This window comes from Mauremys mutica, chromosome 2 (assembly GCF_020497125.1).
Source record: "Mauremys mutica isolate MM-2020 ecotype Southern chromosome 2, ASM2049712v1, whole genome shotgun sequence".
Taxonomy (NCBI): Eukaryota; Metazoa; Chordata; order Testudines; family Geoemydidae; genus Mauremys; species Mauremys mutica.
This window is the reverse complement of record NC_059073.1, coordinates 15,132,688-15,150,065: the sequence shown is the minus strand read 5'-3', so window position 1 is coordinate 15,150,065 and position 17,378 is coordinate 15,132,688. Positions and strand designations below refer to the sequence as shown.

Genomic DNA, 17,378 nt, shown 5'->3' with positions numbered 1-17,378 from the left:
CACATGGCCCATCAGGGTAATCTGCTGGCAACCACCACACAGTTTATTTACATTTGCATGGCCGCCTGCAGCTCCCGGTGGCTGCGGTTCGCCGTTCCCAGCCAAAACTAGTTAAACTGTTCTAAGTAGCTGGTGTCTATTATTCATGGCTTACTGGCTTCTCCTTTGCCTTTTCTGTTTCATTCTACCTTAGACAGCGAGAATAAGTAATCTTACACTGATTTTTAAAATTGAAGCAAGTTACCAGATTTGATGGTGGCTAGATAGTATGGAAAATCCAATGTTCTTTCAAAGATACTATTGGTGCAACAACACTACTGAGACATCAACACGTACCTGCACAGTACTATTAGATCCTGCTCCTTTTGTAGCAAGACAAACACTAGGGGGATGAACGCTCTAAAAATACCATAGATCAGATTGTGTCATGAATTGCATGGTGGCAGCCTATAGCTTTAGACCTCCTGACAAGCAGCAAGGTTCAAAATGTAGTTCTGAGTTAGACTGTACATTTTAATAAAGGATCAGAATAATACATACTACAAACAAACCGACTGTACACTAACACTGTAATTCAATCCAGAGTTTCCGTAGCTCTTTATACAATTGATGGAGCTGCCTGCAAACAACTCATGTCAGCAGAACCTTCTCAATTGAATTATTGTCTTGTGCTGAGCCAAGGCCTTGCATTATTCTATAAGAAAACAAAGCCTGAACTCGCAGGCAAAGGAAAGGCAGGAGAAATACTGCATGAAAAGAGCACTCAGAGGGGCTTCAAATGACTCCACAGAACAGCCCCCCATTCCCTCCCTTGTGTGTCATCAGAAAGAAGAATCTTCAGCATCAAAGAACAGATTTCTATCACTTGAGTTAAAGGGCAAACTTCATAAGCTGGCAACAGTAGTAAGCTATTATATGCCAGGTGGACCAGCACCTAGAGGGGAATTATGACGCACACCACAAGTGTATGACATTCAGATAGCTTCCAACAACGTTTTTCACAGTGGTATATATATTTAAAGCCAGAAGAGACCCTTGTGATCAACTAGGCTGACCTCCTGCATAACACTGACCTTTGAGTTTCACCCAGTGATTTCTGCATCTAGCTCAACAATTTGTGGCTGAGCCACAGCATATCTTTTAGAAAGACATCCATTTTTGAATCTTCAAAAAACAAAACAATATAAAAAAAACCCCAACCACTTTAAATGCAAGCTAAACAAAATGAAAATGAAGAAAACAACACCATCAGTATTATTTAAAGCCATGGTTCTCAACCAGGGGTATGTGTATCCCTGGGGGCACACTGAGGTCTTCCAGGGGGTACATTGATTCATCTAGATATTTGCCTAGTTTTACAAAAGACTACATGAAAAGCACTAGCGAAGTCAGTACATACTAAAATTTCATACAATGAAATGTTTATACTGCTCTGTATATTATACACCAGGGATAGGCAACCTATGGCACGGGTGCCGAAGGCGGCACGCAAGCTGATTTTCAGTGGCACTCGCACTGCCCGGGGCCTGGCCACTGGTCTGGGGGGCTCTGCATTTTAATTTAATTTTAAATGAAGTTTCTTAAACATTTTAAAAACCTTATTTACTTTACATACAATAGTTTAATTATATATTATAGACTTATAGAAAGAGATCTTCTAAAAGCGTTAAAATGTATGACCGGCACGCGAAACCTTAAATTAGAGCAAATAAATGAAGATTTGGCACAGCATTTCTGAAAGGTTGCTGACCCCTGTTATACACTGAAATGTAAGTACAAAATTTATAACCCAGTTGATTTATTTTATAATTATGTAGTAAAAATGAGAAAGTAAGCACTTTTTCAGTAATAGTGGGCTGTGACACTTTTGTGTCTGAATTTGTAAGCAAGTAGTTTTTAAGTGAGATGAAACTTAGGGTACACAAGCCGAATCAGACTCTTGAAAGGGGTACAGTAGTTTGGAAAGATTGAGAAGCACTGATTTAAAGCATAGGAGGGAAGATTGGGTAAATAACCCTCAAATTATTACTTTTCCGATCAACCATTCACGTGCTCATAATTAATAGATCTTGGCTAAATGAAGTTAGAGGGAATATGGTTTTCTGGGTGTGTTTTTTTAAAGGCTTGATATTTGAAGTAAAATCTGAAGTAAGCTGAGATGTTCATAAGAACAGTGCCAAACAAACACGTCCTAGTTACTGCGTTGCGTGTAGAGAAGCTTCAGAGAACTACATTGTGTTTACTATTTGTATTACAAAACTGTCTTGAGGCAACAACCCAGATGGAGGCCCCATTGTGGAAGGTGCTGTATAAATTCATAGTAAGAGCTATTCCCTGCCCCGGAGAGCCTGAAATCCAAGTATACAAGCCGGACAAAGGGTGGGGCAATGGATGACATATCCCCCATTTTACAGATGAGGAACAGAGAGATTTGCAACTTGCCCAAGGTCACACAGGAAGTCTGTGGCGGACACTGAAACCAAATCTTCTGATTGCTATGACAGTGCCTTAGCCATAAAATCAATTCAAAGCAATTAGCAAAGAGCCACCTGTGAATGAAATAGATTTGCATTTGCCATTTAATCTCCATTTAAAAAACAAAAGAAAACATTTGACACGGTTTCACTTCAAATATTATTCTACCTATGGCTTTTCCCCTATATGCCACAGCTGCAGTGCCAAATAACTATAGCAGATGAGCTAAGCATGACGACCTGTGCTTGAATCCATGCTCGCTATCATTAATCATTCTGTTTCCAATACTTTCTTACCAGATTTTTCCTAGGGCTCTTGCATAATTCTTCGCAGCCCGGCTTCTATATTTTAATGCTAAGAAACCCTGTGAGGGCCCAATCCTTCAATCCCAAAGAGGTATTCAGCGCCTTCTACCCCCAATGAAATCCACAGATTTCAAGGCTCGGATCAGTACCTTGCCAGAAGTGCTCAGCACCTCAGCAGCGCAGGCACTTAGAGATGTGCACTGGGCCTAGGATTTAGGGCTCAATCCCGTAAGAAGGTGAGCACTCTGGGCCTGATGCAGCGAAGCCTTAAGTAATTTTAAGCAAATGAAAAGTCGTGTGCTTAAGTGCTTTTCTGGATCACAGCCAGTGCTTGCAACTTCACAGGATTGAGCCTATGGTGCACTGGAGGCCAGGCTTTTATTTAGATGTGAGTGAACCTCAGTCATGATCAGTTTTATTCCTCCACTTCCTTACACCTTTTGATCAAATCATCTCTTTCCCACAGGAGCCTGCAATTCTAGATGCCATAATCCCCTCAGCCCTTTAATCTCCTGCAGCTCTCTGACAATTACGCCAACAGGTTCTCTTTACATCTCCTTTTATGCTCACCTCAGGAGCCTTTACCCTTTTTCTGCCCACCAAGGTAGCAATGTCTGCATGACTACTTTTAAACCAATTTGACCTTTTCTTCCCATTCATGCTACTTAGCACAGCAGGAGGTGAAAAAGGCTGGGGAGAAGGCTGAACAGCAGAGTAAAGCTGGGAAAAGATATTTTACTATAGGCAAAGAGGCAGTGGAAAAGGAAAGGAAAGGGCAGAAGCATTTAGGAACCCAGGGCCGCCCAGAGGATTCCGGGGGCCCGGGGTCTTCGGCGGCGGGGGGCCCTTCCGTTCCGGGACCTGCCGCCAAAGTGCCCCGAAGACCCGCGGCGGGAACCCCCCACCGCCGAATTACCGCCAAAGCGGGACCCGCCGCCGAAGCGCAGCCCCGTCTTCGGCGGTAATTCGGTGGCGGGGGGGGTCCCCACCGCGGGCCTTCGGGGCACTTCGGCGGCGGGTCCCGGAACAGAAGGGGCCCCCCGTCGCCGAAGACCAGGCTGCGCTTCGGTGGCGGCAGCGGGTCCCGCTTCCCCCCCCGGCCCCGGCCTCAGCCTCTTACCCGAGCGCGTCTCCGGCGGGGCCTGAGCTCCGTCCCGCTCAGAGCCGCGCGGTGAGGGGGCGGGGCTGTGAGCTCCACGCCGAGCGGAGGCAGCTGCCCCGCCCCCTCCCCACGCCGCTCTGAGCGGGGCGGAGCTCAGGCCCCGTTGGAGCTCCCAGCCCCGCCCCCTCACCACGCAGCTCGGATCGGGGCGGGGCTCAGGGGCTCGGCCGGAGACTCGGCGCTTGATGCGCTGAGGCTCCAGGAGAGGGGCGGAGGCGGGAGCCTCCGCTCTTCTCTTGGGGGCCCCTGCAGAACCCGGGGCCCGGGGCAAATTGCCTCCTTTGCCCCCCCCTCTGGGCGGCCCTGTTTAAGGAACCCACTAAGAACTGGGCACAGATACTTAAGACTCAGGAGAAATGAGAACCTTGGCAATATGGGCTAATTTTGTGTCACAGTCAAGCAGTAAGGTATAAGATCTAGTCTTACATTATACAGACACCTGTACAGTCATAAATTTTAAGACCAGAAGTGACCATTGTGATCAGTTAGTCAGACCTTAGTAATGCTTAACTGCCTCATTGTTTTGGGCACAAACTAGCATAAAAGCAAAGCACCCTTTAATATATGTGTAAGGAATCAAGAGATGGCTGGAGGTAGGTCATTCTTTCTGCCTTTATTCAAATTTTTATACTGCAGTTTGCTTGTATAACACTTTGCTCCCTTCAGAAGATGTATAGATCTAGCTAAAGAGAGAATGAATATAGTGGCTCATTAGATTTCCAGTGTTTCTATAATGTTGTTTGTGATATTTTAAAATGTTAAATAGTGCTGGCTCTACATTCCTGGATCTGATTGCAGGATTGGGCCCTAACTGAGTGTAAGAAAAAAGAAGCTATTTAGATAGGCACATGAGCTTGGTTCAGCTTGTAAACAACTTAAAACACCTCCCTCCATTCAGAAAGTCTCAGATCTAGTCACAACAATATTGTCTAAGTGAAAACTAGAATTTCTATATTGCAAGAAATTCCGATATTTCAACATTCGTTGTTCCAAATAAGGACAAAAAGATGAAATATTGATTTTTTTTGCAGAATAAAAAGTTCCAAAAAATATTTTCAGTTCTGAAGTGGTAAAATGTTTTGATTCAGAATTTTCAGTCAAAATGAAATCTTTCATTATTCCCACATAAAAACATTTCATTTCAGTTTGTTGACTTTGACAGAGAGACATAAAAGGGAATGCTTTGATCTTACATTGTTAACTTACATTTTCATAGTGGTTGAACTTTTTGGAGACACTACCACTGTATTCCCCAGAGGGAGTAATTTCTACACACTCCCTACCCTGGCTGGCTGGGATATAGGGCTAAATTTGTTAGTTTGAGCCCTTTTCCTACTGACCCCTGAGTCGGTCTCTATTCTGCATTACAGGCATGTGCTATACATTTACGCTTTAACGAGTTCTAAAACATTTATTGCCTAAACAGAAAATTGTTCAAAGTACTAGGAATATGCGGCTACAGAAAATCAGTTGCAGCTTGTTGTTTTACTCTGTGTCAGGCCAGTCCTTGGGCACAGTGTACTGTAAAGGAGCAGAAAAGCTTAAACCATGTGGCTTATTGTTATTAGGCTGCTGAATCCTGTTGCTCAGCCATGTTGAACTATGTTTGGGGCATCTGAGTTTGAGCTTTATTTCATACAGATCCCTGAGTCTCCCTCTGCTCTCTATTTCAGGTGTTTATAGGATCTTATAAAGAATTCTGTGCCTTCAAAGAGCAGAATCTGAGTTTGAAGTGTGTCACAAACTCACCCAAACTATTTTGTTTTGAGTCAGTTCAACATTAAACAGCAACTTCCTAGGGTGCACATTTCATCATGCTAGCTATAGGTTGGGCAGCAGATAACCCCTTTGGGCCTGTACACATGCCCCACAATGCACCCACAATCATATGAATCCCATGATGCACCACATGGCTCAGAGTCAGAGCGAAGACTGTGTTGCATCATGGGAGAGGTAATCCAGCCTGGGAGCCTGGCTGATTTGGGAGAATGGGTGGATGACATTCCCAAAACTAGAACTCCCAAGAGGCAATGCATTGCCATATGGAAACTTTAATGTTGAATTGATTTGAAATAAAAAGTTGTGTGCCAGTTTAATAAACCAAAATATTTTGATTTGGATCAAAATGGCCCGAAGGAAAATCTTTCATTTCAGTTCTCCCAATGGAAAAAAAAATCAAAAAAGATTTAGACCATTTTTATTTTGTGAAAGCTGCATTTTACATGCAAAAAATCATTGTGATGCAAAGTTCCCGAGCAGCAGTGGTTGTTACTAAGGCCAGCACTGTTCTCTCTCAAGATCTTGGGCAAAAATAAACTCTGTCGCTATAAATGTACAAAGCCATTTCATTTATCCCTGCATACCTCCCCTCTCCCCTACCTGTACCATGTATGAAAAATCAGTGCCCTCAGGAGATCCACCTGCTTTTCTTCTGGGCTCTTCCAATGTTCATTCTCATGTTCTCTCTCTAGTCCTCTTTCCTTCCAGAACTCTCAGGAACATCTCCACTTGCATCCCCAACCCTCCAAACACACACAAATTGTGTTGGAAACTGCCGAGTCTCATCCAAATGCACCTATTTTTCTAATTGGATTGTTGGCAGCTCTGGAGGGGTTTTATCCCCATCGAGCAGGCTAGAAACACTCTGTTCTAAAAGTACATTCAGTACTGGAGATTGAAGTCCTCGGTTTACCACAGAATGGATGCAGCACCGGGAGCTGCACTGCAAATTCCCCTGACCCTGCCTTCACCAATATAAATCAATCTGGATTTACAGGAACCTCTTTGTAGGTGAGTTCAATCTCCCCACCCATTCTCTTGGCCCTTCTGTGAAGACAGTCAACAACACAGCCAGTTGTAATGTCTGTGTAACTCATTGGTTAGCTTATGCTACAATACATTTGTTAGCCTCTAAGGTGCCACAAGTACTCCTGTTCTTTTGCAGATATAGACTAACACAGCTGCTACTCTGAAACCTGTCATTGGTTAGTGTGTGTAACATGTCCCCCCATCTGTGCCCTATCCATGGAGAATATGGTTCTGTTACAGCTGGCTACAGGGCTGGTCTCATTAGCTCAACCTATAGAGGTTTGTGTGTATCACTTTCAAGGTCCCTCCTTCGTCCCCCCATATGTCGGCCAAGATAAGCACGTGTCATTTCTGTTATATGGGTGACTGCCTGTTAGCAACAAGGCAGAGATAGCCATGTTATTTCACATATCCTAGACATATGCCAGATGATGAGCATTTAGCCTTGCTAACATGGAACTGATTCAAAACTACTGACCGAGAACTAACAAGACTCCATATCCCATTAAATCATCCCCTTAATCATCCAGTCCCCCCCTCCACCCAACACAGATATTTTAAATCTCTAGTGAGCTTCCGCGAAAGGCCCCTGGCTGCCAGTAGGAGCGACTCCCAATGATTGATTCAAGGGGAGCAGTGAGTGCCCTTCTGTCTGTATTTCCTCCATCGTGGCAACTAATTGAGTGAGCATTAATGGTCACTGAGCTCACTGCAACAAATCCCACTGTAACGCCGCTCCCAGAAGTCCCAGTGAAATCCTCACTCAGAGGTTAGGCAATGGGAAGCAGCCAGCTATATTTAACCCCTCAGCATCTCTTGCCCTCTTTCCCCTGCTGTACATACCTCCTCGAAATAAATAGATAATAAAACCTCGGGATTCCCCACGGGGTGCTCTTGGAAAGTCATATAACTGTGGCTCCCCAAGGGGTAAAGATTTGCTCCACCCCTGCTAATAAACGGGGAGATAGGTTATAATGAAAAAGGCAGAGCCCGCTCACATTTTGCAGAATCACAAGCCACATGGATTTTAACCCACCAAACCTTTATCGTGCTAATTCCCATGGCTCAGATCTCAGCCTCTCCATTCTTCTCCGTCCCCTTCCAGCAGGAGCCCTGCCTCTCTACTGCTCCCTTCCTCTCACAACAGCAAGCAAGCAGGTGCTTGGGGCAGCCAATGGAAAGGAGCAGCACGTCCGGGTCTTCGGCGGCAATTTGGCAGCAGGCAGCGGGCCCTTCAGTCCCTCCCGGAGGGAAGGACCTGCCACCGAATTGCCACCGAAGAATGAAGTGGCGGCGGTAGAGCTGCCGCCGATCGCAACTTTTTTTTTTCCGCCGCTTGGGGCAGCAAAAATGCTGGAGCCGGCCCTGCTCACAACATAGGAGACCCCTCTACCCAGACTGATTAGCCATGCCCCCTTCACACTGAGCACTGCAGTGTGCACCTACCCTCTTTGCAGTGGCCCCAAGCTTCCCCTCTGCTCAGCCAACAAACTTCATTAGTGGTGTTTATTTACAGAAGTGTCTAGGGATCAACCGCAAATGGGGCCCCAATTGTGCTAGGTGCTGTACACACACAGAGTAGCATACAGTCCCTTCCCTCGAGAGCTTACAGTCTAAATAACCAGCATGAAGCACGGTTCCATGCCACAGCCATGAGGGACAACCTTCCCCGTGCTATGTTCTGGCCTGAAGAGAGGGTGGGAACCACAAGCAGAGGGAGATTTTAAGTGCACAAGGCAGACAGGTGTGGGCAGGGATGTCTTAGCAGCTGGGGCTCACCACTGGAAAGAGTCCTGATCCAACTACATAGAATATCAGGGTTGGAAGGGACCTCAGGAAGTCATCTAGTCCAACCCCCTGCTCAAAGCAGGACCAATCCCTAGACAGATTTTTTGCCCCAGATCCCTAAATGGCCCCCTCAAGGATTGAACTCACAATCCTGGCTTTAGCAAGCCAATGCTCAATCTCACAGTGACCAGAATCCCTCCCTCTTGATGGAAAAGCGTCCTATGGTGGAACTAGCCAGTCACTGCAGAATTACTCAATGTCCTAAAGGACAGATTCTACCACCATTACACACATTTAGTGCTTTACTTTGCAGCTAGCCCCACTATCTTCAATGGGATTGCTCACAGAGTAAGGAACCGCTCAGTCTGGAGAAAGGTGGTAGAACATAGCTCTTTATGAATAGGACTCCCAGACTTAAATATAACCATTAAATATAACAGTGTTATTGTAAAGCAGAACCGGGCAAATCCCACATCCACATCCCCAAAGGTATTCACTCCAATTTAAAACTAACCTTCTTCCGCGGTGATCACCTGCCCACCCCCCTCTTTGTTTCACTTGCAGCAAGTATCTGCACTACTGAGTTTCAGCCACACAAATGCCGATGAAAAGCTAAATTTCAGACTCACAAGAGCAACTATTCACAGAGAGCGAAATTTAAAGAGGCTGGTAAATGAGCGAGACAAGGACAGAGAGGAAGGATGGTTAGCACCCTGGCCTGGGCCTCGGGAGACCGAGGTTAAATTTCCTGCTCTACCACAGACGTCCCATGTGACCTTGAGCAAGTCACTCAGCTACTCTGTGCCTCAGTTTCCTTTCTGTAAAAAGGGGATAATAAAACTGCCCTCCCCCAGAGGCTTTGTGGGGATAAATACATTTAATCCATTAGGTTATGAGGCAATCAGATAGCCCAATAACCAGGGCCATATAAGTGCCTAAGATAGATGTCCCCTCACCATCCATAATTAGCACCATGCATGAATTACTCTGTGTCCACATCTATGGCGCTGATGACAGAGCAGTAAATGGAATACACATGATATATTTTATAAGGCATGGGACACCCAATGGGTATCCAGGCTCTCAAAACCCTTACTCAGAGGCAAATATACAAGTCTGAGGAGTATCTTGGACCAAATCCGTTTGGCCCACATCTGACCTCTCTCAGGACTGGGCATGCACTTGCAAATTGTGTGCGCCAATGTAATGACAGATGAATTCAATGTAACTCCTCATCTGCCAAATTAATCTGACAGTAGCCTGATTTTTTTTTTTAAAAGACTGATGCCCTAAGACTGGTCTTTCCTAGAGGGGAAGAGACTAATAATTGTTTTAAAGAAAACAAATTGCTTTGTCCTGTTTATCTACTACCTGTCCCTAAATTCGTCCCCCTTCCTGAGAGAGAGTCATAGCCTTAGCAGCTTCCTCCAGCTCTCTTCCTACTTGTAATTTTCACACATCCAATCAGGGATCAGAAACAATACTTTGTGACCAATCACAACTACACATCAAGGCCCAAATTTCAAACACGTAGCATCAAATGCTGACCGAGAACAATTTGTGTTCAATTCAGAAAGTAAAATAAAAATTGTGAAAAGATTAAAACAATGATGAAGTCTGAGGAAACTCAATCGGATAATGGACATTCCATGACAGGAAAATTAAGCTGAATCAATCAAGTAAATTATCTAAGAGAAATTACTATAGATAATATATACCTATATGGCCACCATTACCATAGTATTTGAATGCCTCGGTCATTTCATGTATTTATTCTTGCAACAACCCTATAAGATAGGGAAGTATTATTCCAATGTTACTTACCTCAAACATATTGTCAAGTGTTAAATGTGTATAGACGTGGAGTCCAATCTCAAGCAGAGCAAAGTTAATTTTTAATTATGTGAGGTTAGCCATAGCATTTTAAAAACCATTCTCCACTTAAATTAATTCCTAATTATGTTCCAAATGTTAAATGATTCATTATTTTATCCATTATTGAGTCTGATTTATCCTTGACATTCCCTAAATCATTTACCCATGCTTCCTTATACACCCACTAACTACCCTTCCTCCCATAACTTTCTCTCACACACTTTCTCTCTCTCTCACACACACACACACACTTTCCTCCTGTGATGGGGTGCTCCTCCCACACCAAGACTGAAGGGCTTAAGGTGGCAGGAGAGGCCAATTAGCCATAGGCTGCACCAGCTGGGAAGCTAAGCGGCAATGATATCAACTAAAAATGGAGCTCACCTGGGGAGGAACAGGTAGGGCTTCTATCAGTATATCTACACAGCAAAGAAAAACCCAGGTCTTGCCCATGCCAGCTGACTCGGGCTCACGGAGCTTGGGTTGCGAGGCTGTTTCATTGCTGTGTAGATGTCTGGTCTGGAGCCTGGACTCTCAGACCCTGCAGGGTGGGAGGGTACCGGGGCTCAGGGTCCAGCCATCTACACAGCAATGAAACAGCCCCGCAGCCCAAGTCCCACGAACCTGACTCGGCTGGCATGGCCAGCTGAGGGTGGTTCTTTGCTGTACAGACATTCCCTATAAAGCCTAGGAGTTGCGGAGAGAGGAGGGGTGCAGTGAGGAAGCTTGCAGTCACACCCCCGATATGAGCGGGGAGAGTAAGAGCCTGTTATAGGAGTACAGAAAGCAGTCCAGAGACGGGCTGAGAGAATAGACCTGAATGCTGGTTCAAGCGGCCCTGAATTGGAACCCAGGGTAGGAGTATGGGCCTAGGTTCCCCTACAAGCCAGTGTGGGAATGGTGCAGTCAGCACGGTGGATATGGAGACTGCCCGAAACCACGTGGAGACAGACTCTGGTGAGACCCCTAGAAAGGGAAGACAACTGTGACTTGGCTAGAGGACTAAGACATGAAGGAGAGGCGCTGCAGCTCCCGACCAGTCCAAAGAGGGGCCGCAGAGTGAGTGACCTCCAGATGGGGAACTAATTCCTTAGACGAGCCACAAGGAGGCGCTGCTGAACAGTGAGTGGCAGACCTCCTGACACCTGTCCAGCTGTTAAGTGTTTTCTATCAAAATATTTCCCTCCACTGCTTTATGCTGTTTATTTTACCAACAGGAAACATATGCCCTGAGAATATCTCATCCACAGAGTCAGTGTTCAAACTAGTCAACAACAAAAATAAACTTCCTGACATCCTCAGCTAGTTATTAACTAGCTAAAAACAACATCCTGAGCAGTTATATTTTCTGCTCCATTATAAACTAACTTCTCATTTGCTAAAGGACATCTCCATAAAGAGTTATCATGCATAGCCAAATGAGTGCAGAAGATTATCAAGAACAGTTCATTTTTTACCCTGCGTTTTGTTTGTAATACCTTTTCTTGGCAGATGTTATCTCTGCAGATGAATGGATGTTCTCAAATAACAAAATGGACATGGATTGGTGGACGAATTGATCTGCATTTGTTAATCTACTGCCAAAGCAGCAAGCACTCTAAGTAATTAAAGTGCTAAAAAAAGTCTCTGATCTAGACATACTGTACGTTCAAGCTCCACAATACAAGGATAAAGGCCAATTTTTTCACTTGTGCCCCGTGACTGTCTGCAATGTATGTACCAAATAATTTTAACACCATTGTATTCTTCTCAAAGTGGACTTTAGTGTTACACAAGAGTACAAGTATTGGCCTCGAATAAATGTAAAGGCCTACATTTTCAAAAGGGATTCATGCTTTTGGCTGTCCAACTCGGGACCCCTTAAAGGGACCTGATTTTCAGAAAGTGCTGACTATCCACCCTATGAAAATCAGGCCCATTCAACAGTGTCTCAAGCTGGACACCATACCACTGTGCGTCAGTGGGTCCCAGCTGAGAATGCCAAATTCAGGACAGATTACTGAGAAACAGGGTAGACTCACCCCAAACCGGTGGTTATTCTGTCATTAGATTATACCAAGCCAGTAACAAAAGTGAACTTCTGTATCTCCACAATAGTTAACAAGAAGTCAAAATGCAGTCTCTTTAGGCATTCCAGCCCTTGGCTCATTACCCAAACACTAGACTTCATGATGAGTGGTTACGCAAAAACAATTTTATCAGCTATAGAGTCCTTCTAATCCCAACAGATCAGCCACTTAGCCAGGTCAATACATAACTCAGATTTTACCCAATAATCACGCTGATGCAAATCCTTCAGTAACTAAAACTAAAGGTTTAATAATACGTTTAAAAAAAAGAGGAGTTATAAATGGTTAAGGAATCATATACATACAAGTGATTGCAAAGTCCTTGTTTCAGGTTTGTAGCAAAGATAGAATAAAAGAATAAACTGCTAGCTTGCAAAGGTCTCTCTAGAATCACCCGAACAGATTGGAAATCATCAGGATTCCTTGTGTAGAGCGCCCTTGTTAGTAATTCAGTCCAGGGGAAAGAAGACAAAATGGAGATGTTTCAGGGGTCTTTTATATCCTCTGCCATGTGCATGGAATTTCACTGTCCCAAACAAAGACCACAGCCCATTTGTGGAAAGTTACTGGCCCAAGATGGAGTCCAGGGTCACATGAGCATATCACATGTCCTTACCTGTTGATCAGAATCAAATCTAAAAATGTCTTTCCACTTATTTACTTCCTCCACTTTCTGAAACAAAATGTTGTCAACAATACATTCCAAGAACTTACTGGAAAATTTGAGTTTTGCTGTTACTTTTCCAACAGATGTCTGGGTACTTAAAGCCCCCCATTACTCCCAGGTCTTGTAGTTTTCATATTTCTGTTTTTTTGTTCTACAAATGTCTCCTCCACCACCTCTACCTGATTTGGTGGTACACAGTAGACCACAACTATGATGTCGCCCCTATTTTTTACCTTTTATCTTTACCCAGGGACTTTCAACTGTTCTGCCTCTCACCTCCTTCTGGACCTCAGAACAAGTATATACTATTCTTACTGAATGAAAGTTGAGAACTGTCAGATGAAAATGTTTGGACATATTCTGAAAAAAGAAAACCCTGATATCTTTGGGGTTTAGCCAAACTTTCAATGTTTACCAGGCATGAATTCAAAAGCCAGCTCACAGTCCCAGCCTGTAACACTAGCAATTCATCATTACAAGATGTTCTTCAAAGCACTTGACATTTAACTGGAAGGAATTTTACCTGTTTCTTATTAATACAATTTATAAAATAAAAGCTGGCTAAATAATACCGCAGGAAGAGGGTCTCGAGTTAAATTTATTATACTCAGGAAAATGAGAGAGGCTTTGATCACTGTCAAGAAAGTTGATAAAATTTTCAGTTCAAGAAAGCATCACTGATCTACCGAGGATCTGCACCTTTGGGGAGAATTTCAGTTTAAATGAATAGAGAGAATCTATACAATAAATAGGTGCTTCTAGGTGACCAGAATATCTGTGTCCTTATTTAGGAGCCAACATACGCTGGCTCATGTGGCTCTAAAGATAGGAACCTAAGTCTGAAAAATTGGCCCACAATTGGTGTTTTAGGAATACTATTGAGAGTTATAAAAATCATTAGAAGTGTGAGATGCTTTTTCTTAAAACTAGAAATATTTTAACACACCATTACATAAAGATTTTATTTGCCGGATGTGTGTAAGAAGATGCACAGTAACTATCCTGAGCAAGGTCAACGCTGCACTTGGTGCAGGAACCAGGGTGGTGAAGGAAAAGGAGGTGCTAAGCCCCAAACCACCCTACAGTCTGCTCTAAGCGATGCTAGCTGGAGAGTTGCCTAAGGACCATTGCATTGGCTGTGGACTGCCAGAACAGAGTGTATATATAATGGCCCCATTCCCTCCATCCAGGAAAGACCAATGTGCCAGGGGGTTGAGTGAGTGGGGTAGAGAAGGCTATATAGCTTTACACCACCCCCAGCGCGCCCCCCCCCATCAGAGACTCTTGACTGCCACAGAAGGAAAGCTCTGTACACTATTTGTGCCCTCTGAATGGTGCAAAGGGGCCCAGGATCTGGCCGGCTGTTTTTCCTAACAGCTCAGCCTATATTTAAATGCTCCATTTGTTGCTGGTGATTGTGCAGCTCTCTCCCCTGAGATATGTGCAGCATGTAACAATGTAACAACACATTCTGAGCGCAGATAACTTCACATGCCTCAATTTGTTAGCATTTGTGCAGTGCTTCGGGAAGGAAAAGTGCCAAATAACTGCTAAGCAGCAGCATTATCCTCACATGCCAACTCCAGGAATAGCCTCAAATTCCACCACAATTGCTTGCGCGGCGCACAAGTTCTCTCTGAAGCATTTCAGAATTATTTCATTACCAGTACTGCTCGTTTAGTTACAATCGTCGGCACAATCTCTCTTCTCGTTTAGACAAATGCACTGACTGCTTGTGTCGGTGTTGTGTTTCCAGCTTGTTCCAGTTAAGCTTAATGTTTAAAAATGTTTCACTTCACTTTAAGTAACAATATGTTGCAGCACATAAACAGGGATCATTTTATGAACCTGCCAGCTTGGCAACACCGTGATCTCCAAATGGGGACACGTACATTCTTGTAATTCTACAAAGTAAGAGCTAGAGCTAATGTTCAAAGTGTAACTCTGTAAAAATGTAAATCATATTAGGTGAGCCTGAAGCTTCTTTCAGACTCAGTTCACTCAGGATCCCAATAAAGCAGCAGCGTAAATGTCACTTGGATTGTAAGGGTATTTTTTTTTCCTTACAGGAGCATCTTGTTGCTCAGGGAGCAGAGTTTGGTCTTTGGTAAACCAATTACAATGTCAAGCCGGCTTTCTTAGGACAGCGTGTGCACATCAGCAAAAGCTTTCAGAAAGCGTTGCTACTTTCAGTTTTTCCAGCATGGTTTACCAATGAGAGATAGTTTGTTTAATAAAACAGCAAAAACCCATTATACTTTACAACTTAAATGTAAGGATCTCAAACCACTTAACAGACAATCAATGAGACCGCAATAGCCAGCAGTACGACTAAACTCAAGCTTTCAAAATCACAAGTCAGCCCCCCCAAAAATCACAAGATTAGCTTAAAAATGTGATTTTAAAAAGTAATAAATCTGGGGTCCTTTTTTGACCCTGCCTTCTTGGCTCACCGTTGCAAGGTTCTCTTTTCAACCACGAATGCTAAAAAACTTACTTTAAAAAAAATGAAAGCTGAGATTTACACATAATCATCTGATGCCAGGAGCTGGGGCTTTAAGAAAAGCACTATGCAAAACCTGCATTAAAATCACAAGAGTTGGCTTGTGTTGAGCTCAGGGTCGGTGCAAGGATGTATTGCGCCCTAGGCAAAACTTCCACCTCGCGCCCTCCCCCCCCGAGCCCCGCCCTGAGGCGCCCCCCCCCTCGCGGCAGCTCCCCACTCCCCACCCTCGGCCCTGAGGCACACCCCCCTCTCCCCCCCGCGGCAGCTCACCTCTGCTCAGCGCACAAGCACGAGCACCCCGAGCATGCCGTGGCCACTTCACTTCTCCCACATCCCAGGCTTGCGGTGCCAATCAGCTTAGGTGCCACAAGCCTGGGAGGCGAGAGAAGTGAAGCGGCCATGGCATGCTCGGGAGGAGGCGGGGCAGGGGTGAGCTGGGGCGGAGAGTTCCCCTGCATGCCACCCCCCGTTACATGCTGCAGGCAGCCCTCCCCATGCTCCCCTGCCCCAGCTCCCTCCGCCTAAATGCCGGCGGCGACCGGGCCGGTCGAAGATCCGGCTGCCGTGGTCACTGCCGAAAAAAATTGCGCCCCCCAAATGCCAGCGGCCTAGGCGACCGCCTAGGTCCCCTAAATGGTTGCACCGGCCCTGGTTAAGCTCCACTACAGATGCCTCATTCTTTAACTTAGGTACCCAAATTTGAAAACATTTGTGATGGGGCCTGCCTGAGCTTTTGAGATGCTGAACGCACATACCCAAATCACAAAGGGCCTCATCCAAAGTCCTCTGAAGTCAATGGGTTTTGAATGAGGTCCTGGTGGTCTGATTGCCAAAAGGAGTGAAGCACATGTAGTTTCCATTGGCCTAGTGAGTGCTCAGCAGCTTTGATAAATCAGGCTACAGGAGCACTGGAATGCTACTGGCAATCTCTCCAATATTAGTTTATTCAACTAGCATCATCACCCACAGGTAAGTTTGGAGAGCTCACTAATGCATCCAACTCCCTTTACTTTTGGGTTTTTAAATACCATGAATTTTATAAGGCAGTCTAGTGGCTAACTTTTTATTAAAGATAAACAGAATTGTTAAGCGCTGCTTTCTTATTCTATTCTGTATGAGTTCTTATACCATGTTCCTCACCATAGCATCTGAGCGCTTTCCAGTAGTGCATTAAGCAACGTAACTAACATCGGTCACATGTTTGTTCTGTCATCCTCTCCCCAGGGGGGAAGCATGTGCAGTGGAGTGCTCTGATTTGGTTCGTTTTACACACACACACACACACACACACACACACACACACACACACAGAGCAATGTGTCAAGAAGGCCTGGCACTTGGAGTAGAAGGTGGTGAGATTTGTGATGTAGTGGTGAGGGAGTTCATTCCACAGTCTTGAACCAGTACCTGACAAGGTTCTGTCTCCTGCACAAAACAAGATTTACTCTTATGGTAGAACGTTGACGTTGTCAGCCCTGGTCTTCATCTCAGAGCTTTTGTTGATTTTTTTTTTAAAAGATAACCTGGGTCCAAGCCATTGGATCACTTTTGAAATAAGGACCAAGACTTTGAACCTGATTCAATATTCTAGGGTGTTGCGAATTATACCTGTAGGCCACGCACCGTTCACTTCTAGGCTGAGGCACAAAACCCAAAGATTTACAGAGTGTCCAAATAACAAAGTTTTATTGCACAAGGTTCAAACAACGTTCGAACGTGGTGT

The 17,378-nt window shown here is 44.6% G+C and overlaps 1 protein-coding gene across 8 annotated transcripts in view; it reads right to left on the bottom strand.

Moving 5' to 3' along the window:
- The window catches only part of FAM135B (family with sequence similarity 135 member B), a 355,587-nt gene that overhangs the window by 194,378 nt on the left and 143,831 nt on the right, over positions 1-17,378 (bottom strand). The window contains exon 1 of one of the 8 annotated variants that reach the window (XM_045008181.1): positions 6,363-6,450. The exons of the other annotated variants lie outside the window; for them this stretch is intronic. Coding sequence (XP_044864116.1) covers positions 6,363-6,400 — 38 coding nt within the window. The 5' untranslated portion in view covers positions 6,401-6,450. Of the gene's footprint in view, positions 1-6,362; positions 6,451-17,378 lie in introns of those variants that run through there. 8 annotated transcript variants of the gene reach the window in all.